This window comes from Amphiura filiformis, chromosome 3, assembly GCF_039555335.1.
Source record: "Amphiura filiformis chromosome 3, Afil_fr2py, whole genome shotgun sequence".
NCBI lineage: Eukaryota > Metazoa > Echinodermata > Ophiuroidea > Amphilepidida > Amphiuridae > Amphiura > Amphiura filiformis.
Genome location: NC_092630.1, coordinates 76,111,007 through 76,129,043, shown reverse-complemented (window position 1 = coordinate 76,129,043; position 18,037 = coordinate 76,111,007). Strand labels below are relative to the sequence as shown.

At 35.5% G+C, this 18,037-nt stretch overlaps 1 protein-coding gene across 1 annotated transcript in view; it reads right to left on the bottom strand.

The window, feature by feature from the left end:
* Nucleotides 1–18,037, bottom strand: part of LOC140149314 (laminin subunit beta-1-like) — a 92,657-nt gene that overhangs the window by 44,644 nt on the left and 29,976 nt on the right. The window contains 2 exon segments of the mRNA XM_072171580.1: nt 11,427–11,699; nt 14,829–15,370. Coding sequence (XP_072027681.1) covers nt 11,427–11,699; nt 14,829–15,370 — 815 coding nt within the window.

Here is an 18,037-nt window from a genome sequence, read left to right as displayed (position 1 = left end):
TATGTCTGAACACAGCAGCAATGTGAATATTGGTTACATGCTGCGTGGGACTCATTTGAAGGAGGTATGGTGGATACTTGTGTCGTACAGTCTCAGATTGCAGGGAAACAAGTCTCAGTTCCTTTCACTATATTATTTTGATTTTAACATCTCTTATTCAATTTACTTGTATTCTTTTGAATTCCTTCTGTAACTTTAATATATGATATCAAATAGAACTTTAGTATTCATGAATATTTATAACATAACAATACTGAATGAAATTTGAGTCCATGTTTTGAAAGATAAATTATGGAATTCCACAAACAGTGAAAATACACAAACAATGTATCCTGGACTTCACATATAAACCTTTGTCAGGGCTCAAAATACAAATGGGCTGAGGGCAATTTGCCCTCAAATTTTACAAAATAGCATAAATATTTGTCGAAAGTCCACACAAGGGCTGTTTTTCACAGAATCTGCTCAATTAACATATATGCAAGGATCATAAAAAATGATGCAAGCCCAAGAAATTATGATTTAAATGACTTTCCGTTCCTCACATATTAATTTGTGTTTCAAATTGTCTTTCATCCTGCCAGGGTGGAGCATATAGGTCAACCCCCGGGTCAACCCCTTTCTTCAATATTTATATGCAACCATGACTAGATGAGATTACCCCTGTACCAACTGTGAACTTAGATAGTGCAGAGGTAGAACTCTGGACTAGTAATTGTGAAGCCTGGGGTTCAATCACCACAGAGTCCCGATTTTTTTCTCTCTCAAAATACATTTAATCACAAAGTATTATGAGCCTTGACTGACCTATGTCATGACAGAAACTGATTTGCTGGTCAAAGAGACTGATGACAACCCCCTCCTATTAAAGTGGATCATGGGGAATATACAATGGTGGCTTTTGATTTGGATGGCTTGACCTGTTTCTACTGATATATATAATAATGTACATTCAATGATCCTATGGCACACCCATGCATCAACTTTGATAAATAAGAATTTTTGCCAGGTTGTTATGCTTTCACACATCAGCAATACCCTAAAATTACTTGTTACTTTGTCCCCCAACCGAATAAGATGATCAATCGTTTTAATAATCAATTTGTAAGATGAATGGTATAATATTCGGTTTTATTCAATAAAATGTTTTACCTATAGTTATTATTTTGAATTAAACAAAGCAAAACAATGTCAAAAGCAGAATTAAGTGTTTCACATAAAAATATTTCAGTTCGATCAATTCCAGGAGAAATTTGTCTGACAACCCAAAAAGTTCCCACTTCCTGAAAATCAGGAGTTGTTCATGCAAACCGAGTTTGCCTAGATATGTTACTAATAGATGCATCTGTGTGAAAGCTAACATACCTTTTCAAAATGTCTGTATTCTACTTCGTAAGGTATAGGGTCTTGTTTTATATCGCATATAAGAATAAATATATCAAAACAGGAAATAGGTACACATTTACTGGTTAGCATTTATATGATGGGAAATTTAATTTATCTGGATGGTAAAGGTAAAGGCAACCATATTGGAAAGATTCAGTGGAATTATTGTTAAATAGAGGGCTGATTTTCTTACAGTTCACACCATGGTTCAAAATCAGAGTTTGTTACATGTTGACAATATGATGAAAAGTTCATCATAAAGTACATTAATTGATTGGCACACTCATGGAAATTGGTATTAATCAGTAATCTTTATGTTCTATCCACCACACACAATGGCAGAAGGTAGAAAATAGGCAAAGAACCTCAAAACTCTGGTCTCAGAAGTAGGTAGGTAGAAACTATGCACAGGAAAATTAGTGTCAAGTTTTCCACATTTTAAGATTAGACCTACTGATATTATAAAATACTATTATATATATGCTACTGACACATGAATGTATATATTTTTGTTGGGGATACACTATAGAGAACTTACAATGCTGTCTTCTCCATATCCATACTAATACACGGAGGAGTTAAAAAGTAAAGAAACAGATATTGAACATGTTTAGTAAACAGAAATATAAAATCAACATACAATGCAATTAGGAAATACCAGGCGTGTGAGATGCTGAAACTGTTTACAGCATCCTATGATCACCACCCTTACTGCTTGAGAGGGAGGTGCAAAATACCACAATTATTCTGAATTTTGGCATTGATGCACCATTTCTCTCAAAACAATCATTCCCACACACGATAAATTAATTTAAACGATTCAGAACATTAATATCCATGATTTGGGATATATAACAAAAATCACCATCATTAATTTACTGTAAACATCATATATGCTGCAAAATATTTGTCACTTGCTTTCCAAAAGCAATTGACATTGAAGCAGCATCTATAAGCAAAAAAGCATATCATAAAACTTACCATGGGAGAATTAAATTGTATAGCTACACAAACAAAAAACATTATAATTAAAATACATTTGAATACCATAAACAAACAAATGTTAATGAAATTTGCCAATTGTGTAAACCTGAAACAAAAACATACCAAGTATTAGACAAGAGAAGATGACCAGCTTATAAAATCATGTGAAGCATGTTAATATTGTCATGTCACAAACCATGCATCATGATCCTGACATCCTGAAACTATGAATGGCAATTCATCATTACAATTTGGGAATGACTACATGACCTTTGTATCTTTTTACCTACACACCAGATACAGTACAACTTTTAGAATGTCAAAGGTCATGCAATCAATGTCAAATTATAATGACCCTTCTAATGATACCTATCATCTGCAGTTCAATTAATAGATTGACATGAAATTATAAACTGCATCACTGTGACTGCATAATGGATTCAGATGGAATCATCATGTAGCAAGTAAAATAAATCTTGTGTAAGTGTTGACATTTCATGACATTTGTGCCAACCCTCCTGTGCAGGCAATTATGACCTATTTTAATGTCTGGGGTAAGATGAGGGTCAGTAGCAGTCAATCAAGATGTTCAGTCCAGTGTTTAAAATGTCACTTGTGAGGAGATGGCTGCCAACATGCCAGATCTGTCATTGGGAATCAATGCAAATACATCCTACATAAACTCTGGTAAACTGTGGCAAGGTTGAAGACCAAGCCTGGAATAGGAATGACCTGACTAGATTGGTATCAGAATGTCTGGATGGTGAAGTCATTGGATAGTTTATAACTACAGTTAATTATCCTGCTATCTCAGTAAACCACAACTGAAGTTATGACAACTTTGCTAACATCTGGCACTTGTAGTTATACTGTGTTTTTAGTCCAATTGTTAAATGTACCCGGCAATATGCATTCTTTTGTCTAACCATCCCTGGTTTAACAACAAGTAGAACTTTATTTCTAGAAGGTTTACTGTTTAGAGTATGATATTTTTGTAACACAAATATTTTCAATATTTAGAAAGAAAAATGTCTACTGTTTAACAATTTTGTTCAAAGCTGCAAAAATCAATTGTTAAAGAGTTACTGTATCACAGAAAAACATCACCACACACAATTTTTAGATGTACAAAGCACAACTCCTTTCTATGTCTCCAGAAATATGGACTAGTGTATAAACTTTATTAGCCTAAAATAACAAATACTGTAGTGAAGTATATGTGCCTAACTCCCTGTCTAAGTACTCTAGCTCATATAGTTATTAAACCTTAAAAGCTAATTTGCTTGTTTCCTCAGCATATACAAGCTTAATGCTTGGGCGTTTAGATCCCTGGTAAATTCTTTAAATCTTTTGGTGCCTTTTTTCTATGGCTTTTAATTCTCATCCTATCTACTAGCAATTAAGGAAAGTGTGAATCAATTTAGCTGTATGTGAAAGGAAATCAAGCCTGGTTAACTAATGCTAGTTGGGTTCCGATCTTTCACATGTGGACCAGATGGTGACCTCTTACCTCAACCTTGTGACTGGTCAATACACCTTGTGTGTTTGCATAACATTTGACTGAATGTTCACCAAAAATGAAAGTTTGTTTGGCTTTTATTGGCGAAAATTTCATTTCATTTTTAGAATATTAACCTAATAATAAGGCCATATTTCATAGTAGCAGTCGCAGTGTGTGATTCAAAAATCGGTAGTTACAATCGCAAGCCGCATGCATTCGCTGCACGCATCTGAGCATCAAAGTTGCCTTGTGAAGTCAACTGGATTGGTAGTTGATGCTTGAGCATGCTAGTGTTTTATCAATTAGATATTGCTATGGAAGCTTATGGAAGTGACGCTACACTCCTGGTGAAAACGTTAATTTCTTTCTTTTTATTCAATGTTTTTATAAACTATTGCATCTGATATTTCGAATACTGCTCTTTATCAACACTACATGTAGGTTACATCCTGTAAAATTTTTTTAGTAACACATTCCAACTGAAATGGTTACGTAGCCGTAGGGTATTGCAATAATGTTATGTAACCACTTAGATAGTCAACTGATCTATAAATACCCAGTACCCACCCACATCCCATCAATCCATCTCCTCTCATTGCTACACAACTGTCTCAGACATACCTGAAAACAAGGTCTCAAGTGACCTACAACTTAACCACACTTAATTTGCATCATAAGAAATCCAAAAGGAATATGTGTAGGCCTACACAATTTTAGAATGGAAATACCAAGGAATAGGCTTTGTGATACGTGAGATTTGAAATGTTGAATTGATTCAACATGCAAAGCTTAAGTCATGTAAAATTTGGACTGAAAGGATTTATGGTTTGAAAGTGCAGGCCCTTTTAAAAGTACCTAAAAGTGTTCCTTTCATGATAAACACTGACTCCCTCTGGCCATGAACTCCAGTTGAGGTTTTGCTGATATTTCCTATGCTACAGTATCAGTTTCAAAACATAAATAATTCTCTATGCATGGGAAATTTTGATTTCAAGCTTCTGTTTACTTTTAATAAACTATCCCCAAACATAACACTGTGGAGGGTTCATCTTCAAGTAGATCATACAATGCATGATGTTCATCAAGCTCAAAGCCACACACTACAATCTACAGTTACAGTTATTCAAATAGGTCTGTGAAGGGGTATCTTGGTTTCAATTCTATTTTTTCTCAAAATGACACAAAACTATAAAATCTGGCCAAATAGTGAAAGCCTGCAACAATCTCTGATGCATTCTATGACCTAGCATCCAGAGATGTATCGTTCGAGTCCGGACTCGGACTCGAGTCCGGACTCGAGTCCACTTTTTGTTGGACTCGGACTTGGCTCGGACTCGGACACAAAAAGACTTCGGCTCGGCTCGGACTCGGACACAAAGGACTCGGACTCAAGGCGAGTCCGGTCCGAAGTCCAGTCAATGTCCAAATCTATGTAAAATTGAAATGATTATCTAAAAATGTAAAAATAGATCTCAAATTTGTTGACTTTACTTATTTGGCCATTTTCCAAATTAATTGGGGCTGTCAAATCTGTGACCTGTTATTATTCCTACATATCCACCAAATTATTTAGATTTATCTGTCACTTAGCAGAATCATATTTTTGTTATCATTTAAAATGAAATAATTGATAATTAATCAAATGCATTTGATTTAATTTTATTAAATATTTGGACTGTATAAAAATTTATACAATGTAAGACTTCTTTCATGGAACTTTCCAATCCATTAAGCTCTTGAAAGAGAAACATGCACACTGGACCATACATCTCAGCTCCCACTCTGTAGGGATATAGTTTGCATGTGCTCAGTAAGTGAGTACACATGACATTTGTGTGGGCCAATTTTGAAAATATGTTTAGAATTATAAAGGTGAATTTCTGTTATTATTATTATTATTATAATGATGATGATGTTAATTTTCTATAATGTATTTGAATATATTGCAATTCATTTACATGTAATACTGCACACAGCGTATAGGTATGCCAGGCAAACCTATCTGCTAGTCAGCCAAATTCGCCTAGAACACAATACATATTTACATAAAAATTAAAAAGAACAGGTAGGTCAAGGAAACCTACATAAATACTAGTATGTTGTCTATACTTCACTTGACCCAAATATATGAGTGTTTATGGCGATGAGACACTCGCACATGGAATTTTAGAGGGATTTTGACCCGGATTTTGATAGCAGTTCCACATAGAAAAGCAGCTATCATCATGAGACTAAGATCTAGAAACACCACTGAAATCCCAGACAAACTAGTACCTAGACCAGTGACTTTGACTCGCGTAGTGAAGCCGACACTGCTTAGCAACGACTTGAACAAGGACGCATACCCGGACGCAAGCAAGCAGATAATGTTCTCGTCTACAGAACATGTTGCATTGGACGCAGCGGACCGTGATAACGGCGCAGTAACCACGCAACCGAGCCGCCAGAATATACGCAATTATCTCAGCGCCTAGTAACCCCGTCAATATCACCTTGGATACGGGGCTTCACCTCCCGCTGTGGTAAGGCATGGGCAGTCATAGGTCTAGGTGGTACAAAATGTATGTCTATGACCGAAATACTGTTTTGTTTAGCTGAATCTTTTTGATGAAAGTCAATCTTTGACAAGATGTAACTTTGCTACGGAAAGTGCTATGAGAAAACGGTTTTCAGTTTTGACTTTCTTTACTCAAGGGCTTTAATTTGATATATAAAATGATGCAGTTTGATGGCAAATTTGAATTCACCTGGCATACCTACAGCCTTGTCCCTAGCGCAATTAAGTTAACTGTGAGTTAAAATGTAGTGTGCTACACACACACACACAAAATACCCCCACATGCCTGCTGTCTGATACAGGTACTAGGTGGTCTGATACATTTAGTTTTTACCTTCAGGAGTATAACCTGATGGACATGGCTTTTGAAGAAAGTGTGGACAGTTGGTTGGTTGAGTCAACAGTGTTGGGTGGGGTTTGGTAGAGTGGTGTGTGGTGTGATGCAGTGAGTGACCTTCTCATCACATTAACAATTTTATCATCAAAATGCCATAAAATTATGCGGAAACTTTAAAATTGACCTTTTTCAGCAAATTTGTATTGTAAATTTTTCAAATAAGAAATAAAATATAAAATTTTGCTCCATTTTTGCAAATAATGACCCATTTTTTCAAAATGTTGTACCAATTACCCCTTTTTCATTTTGTTATACCCAAACTAAACAATGCCAATAGGTAGATACCTGTCACATTAAAGTTGAATGAACACCACCACCACCGGGCATGGACTCTCACCCGAGTCCGGACTCGAGCGGACTCGAGTCCGGACTCAGGTCTTATTTTTGTTGGACTCGGACTTGGCTCGGACTCGGCACCCCTGGACTTGGACTCGAGTCCGGACTCGGACACAAAAGGACTCGGACTTGGCTCGGACTCGGATACAAAAGGACTCGGCTCGGCTCGGACTCGGACAAGCTGGACTCGGGTACAAGTCTGCTAGCATCATTATCACAAACAATAAGGGATCTATTGTGCTTGGTATAACCTCACATGACCTGTCCAATCAGCTTGCCTGATTGCTTTCACCCTCCAGTGGTCCAGGGTATAGGCCTAGTAGGGATGAGTTTCGAATATGCCACTCTAAGAAATCCCCTCTTCTGGCCTGCAGCTATCTTGGTTCCAAAATGCTAGGAGTCGCATACAAGCCGGTATCATTCACTACCAAATTAGATTAAGTCTTCAATTGATTTTCCTTGATCTGGAATCCCCCATTTCTTTGAGGTCATCTTAGTAAATGCTGCTAGACAATAGACAAGATCACTGTAACATGGTGAAATCTGAAAACATCATCATGATAAAACCTATGTACATTCTGTAAATGTTGTATTGACAGCTGAGGTAAAAGAGACAGGGACCATCTCAACAAACATTTCTTTGCACTGTGTCATTCACCTTCTGAAACTCCACATGCACTAACTTTTGATAGCCTGCCTGCCTACTCAATGCCAAATGCAAATTTATAAAGGAGAATAAGCTTATTGTATTAAATCCTGGCTGTACTGTAGCCTACTACCATATCCAAATTAAGATCTCTGTAGTAATACATGTACAAACTTCATACTTTGTAGAGTTTTTCCCCTGTACAGTTTTCATCTGATCTGTGATATAAAATGCAGGAGAACATTGCGGTTAACCACTTACAAATAAACATTAAACTACATTTTCTGAGCCACACATCAAACCAACACAAGTGAATTACAATGTAATTTACACAATTTTGAATTGTGTTGTTTGTCCCAAATGCTACCAGTCAGTTGCTGTCTCAATGTGCTAAACCTATGTGCCCAATAGCCTGAAATGCAATTCCTAAAAGACGAAAAAATATACAGACCATCCACCAACAGGCCAGCATCATCTGTTAATGAGGGCCAATCATTCCATGAAGCACGCAAATGAAAATGCTACACCCATTCTGCGCTTGTTACTGCATATTTTTTCAAAGCAGTCCTGACATCTTTCACATAAATATACTTAGGCTAGAGCTGATAATAAACCCTAATACATCTCCTTGATAAGCACTAATGACGTTTATGTGATATGTTAGATACAGGCGTTCGAAAGATCGGCCCTCATGAATATGCGGTAATTCTCAACATGGGGACTTTGCCTGTTGGGGAATGGTCTGTATATTTTTCCATCTATGGCAATTCCATTTCAAATTTTCTGCGACACATAAATCAAACAAACACCACTGAATCACTTTGGAATTTACAAAATTTTAGATTGTGTTGTCCCAAATGCTTTAGTTCCATTCACTGTGATTTTTTTGCAAAGGAAACTTTCTTATTTTAGAACTGCTTATTAAAAGACTTCATTGATTCCAGATGTATAGAAGTCAATGACCTTTAAAACATGAATATGGTCATTTCTCTATACAGGTTAAAGGTTACCCTTAGCCTCACTTACCTAAACAAAGAAACCACACAATAACTGATGGACATTTCATTGCAAGCTTCATAGTGAATTACTCAAAAACCTCAATACCAAATTCAATATTATTTTTGGATAATTTGTGGTCTTTGTGTGTTGACTGCAAACTTTGAACTTAGGATGCCTCTTTGAGGTTTAAAATTAAGGTAAACAGCAAAAACAAACATTAATTATAAATGACCACTTGACCAAATGGAATATTGTTCCCTGAACAAAATGGTAAACTGTCACAAGAACCTATTTGAAATAATACCGATAGTATCTCACCGGATAGTTGTTGTAATATGGCTCTTCATATCCCATATATTATCATGTACAGGGTGCATTGTGTCAAAGAAATTTTGACACTTTGCTGTCAAAATTGATGCATCAAACACTGACATTTGCTCTGGATTTCCCAACCATTTCACATAGTAAAATTCATTGCATACTTTTTGTTCTTTTTTAAAAGCATTCCTAGGATACTATATAATAATAATTTCGAAACCAGGATATCGTTAATACATTAATACTGTAATGATTGGATTCAATTACAGAATTAGGAATTAACAGAACTTAATAAAAAAAAGTATAAGTACCACAAAATGACAAAATGGTCCATTTTTCTCTAGAGATTTCTTGACAGGCTGAATTAATTGTATACACGATCTTATCTACCCTAACTAAGCATTTGATGAAATCTTACAAGGGAGTGACAATTTATTTAGAAACCTATACCAAGGGACTAAGCCAGCTAATATGAGGAAGCTGGACATGTTGTTCTTTCCTGAAGGGCTATACATGTATCTGCAGGCTTGATAGCATGGAGTGATAACTGCATCACTTGCTCCATATAAACTTGCTACGAACTGTGTGAACTTATTCTAACCTTTTACTCAAACCATAAATTTGACTTCACTCTGGATGGGATGATCTACAAAATATATTATTTGTGTTCTTTTTTATACTTCCTCCAAATGTCAGGGCAGTAATTTCATGTGAATGTCAACAGTTTTTAAAAGAACAACTGATCAACTACAACCTATGTCAATCTAGTGAAAATAAATCAAGGATATATCAGGCAGAGTTCAGGACCTCCATTTTACCTTTTTTTCAAAGTGAGAAAGTAGCTGTAAGCTATGACTCTTTATTAATAGGCACAGAATGAACTAGGTTTATAAAGCTTTTGTAAAAGTGAAATGTTATTTTGTTTCTTTTGTCCAAAATCTGGGTCATCTTGACTAGGTCAATAAGATGTTAAGAAGTCTTAAGCTTGTCTTGAGGAACTGTTTTGCTATCAAATTTAATCCCTGATTTTACCGCTCAAGTTACACACTATTAACATGCATAATATATGCACCGGCTCTTTTACCTGCATTCTTTTTCCAAGATCAATAGTATTAAATGAACCCATCATCCATCAGCATCGGTCTTTCTAAAGATTTGAAAGAAGCATGTAGGCAATAATAATGGTTCAACTAACGTGTTTGTAGACAGATCTGGCCATGGCAGTATCAGAAGTTACTTGATTGTTACAACTGGTAAAATATCATGTTCAATATATTTTTGATAATAACATTGGGAGCATTTTTGAACTATTTTCTTGATGATGACAAACTTATGCACATGATTAGAAAAGCTGGGATAAGATAAAGCAATAAATATGCACAGGTAATAAGCCAACCAAAGAATGTCTCAGATCTACAGCGCACATCCGTTTTGTTGTGTGCATTTGTCGAACTTATGTTTTCCCCACATTTTTTAAACAAAAATATTGTAAAAAGTTAAGTATGTGTAAAACATTTGTTGAAAAAATTGTGTGATTAACTTCAAATTAGTGAAAATACTTCATATGTGTATAAGAAGTAAGTTTTGAAAGTTCGAACTTATTTTGACTTGAGTTTTGGGAAAAAATCGCATTCCGCATGGATTAAAAATTTTTCACAAGCTCTGAGACATACTTTGTTTTGCCTAATAAGCAACTGTATACAACACCTGATCATACATAGATTGGTTTCAAAATGATGAAACGGTATTAAGCATTTTAACTCATATGTCTAACCCCAACACAGCTTTTAGTGTTTGAGAGTACTCTTACCCAATGTCACTAATTTGGGCTTCATAAACTTTATTTGTAGTTTTGTATTGGGGTTTGTTTAATGCTTAATGCCCATTCGTGATTTTTGATAACCCAGCCAGATGTATGTAATAGACCATGAAATCTTGCTTTTTTATTTTCAGAAACCAAGTTCATGTTCCACACATACTGACCCCAGGGATGATACAGTTACTTTTTTTCCATTCTGAAATGAATTTGGCACTTTGGTAACCACAATAGTCTTTGCAGACACTCCAGAAGATCTCCATCTTGCTAAAATAAAGCGGCATTGATCAAACATTTCTTGTTATCCTTATTGGCTTCAAATTCCTAGAAAGCTATAAGAGACAATATGCTGGCATCACTGTGTTTTCCTGTAGTTCCTGAAACAAAACAAACTAATACACTCATAGTACTTAGCAACATATTCTTTCAGAACACACAAAAAAGTTAAGTTTTAAAGTTTACTAGTACAATGACAAATATACATACCATTGGCCGGTTCTTTTCATCATTATCCTCATAACCATCATCTATACATCTGGATGCATGACCATAACAATGGCAGCTACCACGTACTACCATATCATAGATGGCATAATAGTACTTTTCACGTATACTAGGGCGGTTGTCTAGCTCTATGTCTCCAAGTGTGTGAAGTTCTGTCATGTTTATTCGCAGGTTGGTGATCTTGATCATGTTTTGTACCTCTTCACTATACGGGTCTTTGATCCTAATATGAGGGGGCAGCACGCGGAACACAACCTGTTAAAGGTGATAAAGAATAGTCATGAGTGAGCTCAAGTGCAGAACACATTTAAAACACCCAACAACTATTTGTAATTGTATGCATGTCCATCAACACACACCACCACCCCTTCCCCCACAAACACACCCACACCACTACATATTGAGAAGCAGACAATGCAATTCAGACAGGTAAGCTGCTGGGGACTTTTTTCACATTTTCAGTCAAATTCACATGCTGAGACTTCTTCAATCAACCAAATTATTATCCTGTTGAAATTTGACAACTGTTCATCCAAACAAATATAGAATTGCACTGTGACCGTGGTGACATGAAACCACCTGATGAAACACAAGCAGGTCACAGATTTAAGCAGGTTAAGCTTTGGGTCTTGCATATCTTGACCAATTTCTAAGGTGTCAAAAAGGGCGTAGCCACCTGTGCTTTGAGGCTACCCCCAACCGTACCTCCAATGTCCCAACTAAACACTCTTTCAAAGTACATTACATTTATGAGGATATATAGAAGGAGAGTTTTCATTTAGGCATTTACAAAAAAATTAAATACAAAAAAAAAAAACATATTCTCTGTATAATAACCGATAACATATATCAACACTTGGCAATATTTTGAATTTCAACCTCTCATATGCTATAAACAGATAATTTATCCTGCAAATATACAGATTCACTGCATGTTATTATTAAGTTTTATCATAAACACACAAAAAAGAATGTTATCAGTACCAGTAGGAGTTACTTTGAGAAGTACTTCTAGCTATACCATAAGTGGATAACTATCTGCCACTGCAACAACTCATCCAATTCCCACCTCAACCTACACCACCTAACACACCTTTCACTGACCACACTAACTTCTCAACCATCAAAACAGTTAATGGTGTTCAACAGTTATATGGGCTCAAGTTCAAGCTCCACAGCTGACCCTTGTCAGTTAAATCACCTGTGATTTTTACCGCCCATCCATACTGTCCTTACTGTCATTTTCCATTCCTTGGGTGTGTCCCATTGTTCTATATGATACTGGACTTCTATTTGCTTGCATTTTCATCATTTTCATCATGTTAAGGGATCCAAAATGAGCGTTTATTGCGTTTCGACAGTATTTTTTGTGGGGCATGAGAGCACCTCAGACCTATCGAATTGCATTCTGAATACTGAAGCATGTCTTTCTGATATCAAATAATTTTCATTTTTTAAAATCACAATATAATACAAATTTTATGACAAATTATAAAAATTTGATATTTTTCAAATTTTGATATATAACAGTCCTCGAAGTAAATTATATAAATCTAATGATATATTCTTAAAGTGTATGTAGCAGGGAGGAAAAGCCGACGGTCAATTGAAAATTTTGACCTTTCATATTGAAGATATGGATTTTTTTCCCAAAAGACCTAATTTTTTTTGTGTTTTGGGAAAAAAATCCATATCTTCAATACTTAAAGGTCAAAATTTTCAATTGATCGTCGGCTTTTCATCCCACCTACATACACTTTAAGTATAAATCATCAGATTTATAAAGTTTACTTCAAGTACTGTTAAATATCAAAAATATCAATTTTTAATGATTTGCCATAAAATGTGTATTAAATTGCGAATTTTAAAAAATCAAAATTATTTGATATCAGAATGACATTCTTCATATTCAGAATGCAATTCGATATGTCTGATGTGCTCTAATGTCCCAAAATAAATACTGTCCAAACGTTCATACCCCAGCCCTTAAGGGATCTAAAATGAGCGTTTATTGGGTTTCGACAGTATTTTTGTGGGACATGAGAGCACCTCAGACCTATCGATTGCATTCTGAATACTGAAGCATGTCTTTCTGATACCAAATAATTTTCATTTTTGAAAATCACAATATAATACAAATTTTATGACAAATTATAAAAATTGATATTTTTCAAATTTTTGATATATAACAGTCCTCGAAGTAAATTATATAAATCTAATGATATACTCTTAAAGTGTATGTAGCAGGGAGAAAAAGCCGACGGTCAATTGAAAATTTTGACCTTTCATATTGAAGATATGGATTTTTTTTCCCAAAAAGACCTATTTTTTTTGGTGTTTTGGGAAAAAAAAATCCATATCTTTCGTCAAAATTTTCAATTGATCGTCGGCTTTTTATCCCACCTACATACACTTTAAGTATAAATCATCAGATTTATAAAGTTTACTTCAAGTACTGGTAAATATCAAAATATCAATTTTAATGATTTGCCATAAAATGTGTATTAAATTGCAAATTTCAAAAATCAAAATTATTTGATATCAGAATGACATTCTTCGTATTCAGAATGCAATTCGATATGTCTGATGTGCTCTAATGTCCCAAAATAAATACTGTCCAAACGCTCATACCCCAGCCCTTAATGTCTTTATCTTGCCAAATTTTAATTTTAATTTTAGTCACTAGTGATTGTTAGCACAATTTTGACAAGTTTGTATTTCTTGTTTTATGTTGTTTTGTGTTCATGCATTGTATAGTAAAGCGACCATCACAAAATACAACACTAAAACCAGTTCAAGATTATACCGTCATTTTTTTCCTTCAATATGTTCGTTATTTCTGGTTTACCTACATGTAGTCGCATGCCCTTGTACTAACATGTACATGTATCTAGTGCATCCAGCATTCCAGCTTCAAAAAATAAAATCTAAAACAGAGGTTTTACACCCACCAATTATCGTAAGTTTGCTGCAAAGTCAAAAACTGTGCAAGCCTGTGTAATTTAGGCAAGTGATTTTAGGGATTTACACCAGTCCAGGTGGTAGGTGTACAAAAATATACATCCTCTAAGTAAATTGCATACCCCATGTCAAAAGGTATAGTCCATGTCAGTGATATGGCTCTGAAGTTCAAGCCTGGGTTAGTCTCTGTCAGTTTTGAAAACAGTACAGAACAAACTACATTAATGCAATTTGGCAATGCTTTCAGGGGGGAGTGTTTGTGTGTTAATACCATGGGGAATAATCAAATATGAACATCTTTGTTTCTTTTAGTCTTCCACAAATGTGAAGAATTTGATGATCATACAAGGTAACATCTCACTTCATTTTTTGGAAGTAAATTTGCTTATGGGTCTAGCAGACTACAGATTCCTTTTGCCTTACCTCTCCTTCTGTTGATGGTTCAACTGCAGAATAACGGCTCTCACAGATCACATCATCAATATCCCTCAGCGGACCTGTGGGTACTCCCGGAAAGGCCTCCTCACAGTCATACGCAAAGTACCTGTAGACACTCCACGTCCTACCAAAATCATTGGAGCGCTCGACGAGCATGGTTCGTGGACGGAATGTCTTGAATGTCATAATAAGATGTGTAAAATGAAAGATAGCTTCCAGATCAAACTGAATATAGACATCCTGCACACCATTGGCAGATTGCCACCACATCTTCTTATTATCTGCACTGAAACTTGTGACAACATTTTCAATACGGTGGCTCTTTGTATTCGAATATTTATCGAATTCTGTGCGAGAGTCACATTGATAACATTTCTGTGTGTCTTGTAAATGACTAACTATACAGAAGCGTTCTTGGTTTTCCATACCACATGTTGATGATGCTGTTAGTCTGTCTTCTCTACCAATAAGTAAATCTCCTGTGTTACAGCTCCCTTCTGCACATGGCTGTGATAATACCAAACTCACTGTAAACAACAATAAACACAACATCTTATTAGATATTATAGTTATTAATTTAACCAGAAATATGCAAAATGTATTCACTATGTCTCTCTTTTGTCATGTGATGCTAAATGTCATGAGTGATCTAGTTTCACACAGGTAGGTCTATTTTTTGTATTGATCTAAATAAATTCAAGTGGATCACATTGATTTTCTATACTTGTATGGCACTTACGGAGATGTATATTTATTTTTGTATTATTATGTAACTTTTACCAAAGGTCCTATAATTTGGTGCACAATTCAGTTTAAAACACTATTTCATGATGTTATTTATTGTTATCATTTTTGTAGTTTTTTTGTAGCAAACAAAACCAAAAAAGGTAAAAAAGTGAAATTGGGTCTTCACTCTTCATCATGTTTTCAAAATTCTAGAGCTCATTTGACTCAAAAATAAATCATATGTGAATACATTTCTTGCAATTAAATACAATTGACTGAATAATGAGTGTATCCGGATATGTTTGTTTGGACAAACTGATCAAAGATGAGTAGCTGGCTCCAATGCATTCTTGGCTTTAAAAATATCGTTTTTGAGGCATTTTACTAAATTAACGAAGCATGCATTGCTTGTTTTCATAAATCGGTGCATTGACAAAAACAATTTTAACATAAAACCCAGTTTGGTCTTACAGTGTTCAACTTCTAATGTATACACTAAATAATCATCTGTATATAATATATTACTAGATTCCTATGCCTGTCGACCCTAGAGGTACGCTACTGCCCAGCCACTTTGTGGCTACTCTATAGAGTACCACTGTTGCAGTACCAATCAAGTACAATTATGTTCTGTTCATGTGTGTACACTAGAGAACCCACACAGGTACTCTAGAGTACCAATGAAGTAGCTGGCCTGCAGTGTACCTCTGGGCGGCAGGAAAAGGAATCTGGAGGTGTAAAATGCCATCATCATAAAGCCACACTTCCCAGTACAAGGATTCAACTCAAGTTGTTCTCCTTACAAGTGGACAATAATGGTAGGTGGTGCTGGTGGGTGCTTTTGTTGATACGCTAGACGCCACACATGTGCGACACAGTAGGGAAGCTTAAGTCGTATGTGCTCCCCTTAGAAATTTTGAAAAATTGAGTTGAAATGGAGTTATTTGGGGCAAAATTTTAAGATGTAATTTGGATGAAATGGGCACTCTTCCATGCACATCAAGAATTAAACAGGTCTACTTCCTCTCCTGTTTAATTGTGTTTATGTACAATTAAGAAATCCTACTTTAAAGATGTTCAAAGTTATGAACAATGACTACAAAAACAAGCCTCATCTGCCACTTGCGATAGTTCAGGTATTATTATTGGTTCACGTTTGCTCTTGCAATACTCAATTCTTTTCTGTTTTCCTTCTTGTTTTCTTCTTTTCCAGTCTCTTTTCCTTTTTTCTTATGTCATTTTTTGACAATTTTAGGGGGTACGATGAAATCCTTTGACCCCCCATCTATGGGCTTGATAAGCAATAATCACATTATTTTCTATGCTACTCACATTCATGTGCATAATAACAGGATGCAGACATTTATGAATAGGAAGCCAAAGTGTCTAGTTGAATGTCATTGCACTATCAAACATTAAACTGCTCTCTGAAGAGCCAACTTGTGTCAAAATAATACAAGGGGCAACAGCATTTATCATGAAAAATTGTACTTCTTTTTTTCAGCAACAAATCCTGTCTTAGTTCATGCCTCAAACATAATCTTCTGGCAATTCTAATGTATCTTTGATTCCTGATTTAAAACCTGGACAACAAGTTTTCTACAATAAAGTTGAAGAAAAATACTCCCCCAAAACATAATTATTGACAAATACTCCTCTAGTGTCCCATAAGCAATTTGCCAACTGTATCAGCAGCAAGTAACACATTCACACATTATGAGCTCTAGGCTCCACCATTATCTGTCAAACTCCAAAATCAGATGTGACAGAAACAGACAAAGTTAAAGCATCTACCATTCTAGTCTTCAATTGAACTTGAGACCAAACTCAGTAAGGTGTATACTATAAATATATTTAGTGTGTGCAGTCAACACAAACTATTGGGCTATTCCAGAAAATAAGTGCACACCCCCTATTAGAGGAGTAACTTTTCAATCAATGAAATGTCTGGATTTCCAGGTCTGCTTTCTGAAAAAGACGGGAATTCCAGTTACAAATGTCACTTGAAAAAGCCTGGAAATACAATTAAATGTAGGAAAAATCGCGGAAATGTCCAAAATGAGCTCTTAAATTGAGGATTTCTGATTTTGAATTATTTTTCTGCTGGATTTTTTCGCCTTTGGACACTTTAAAAGTCTGGATTTCCAACAGTCACGACTGAACAAAAAGTCCGGATATCCGAACTCCTCTATAGGGGGTGTGCATCTATTTTCTGGAATAGCCCATTTTGAAATCTAAACCTACATCTATCTATGAAAGTGAAACATCACAACATTTTGCAGGATCCAGTGAGGATATAATTTAGGGTTTTGCTTGGATTTCCATTTAGCATAGCTTTTGTGGTTCTTCTGGAATATATCTAATAAGTTGTATTCATTCTGCGTGTTTACACTGGGCACTCTGTATTTTTACCCGGTATTACCTGGTAACCCACAATCCGATTCAGAAAACAACCAGCACGTTTCTAC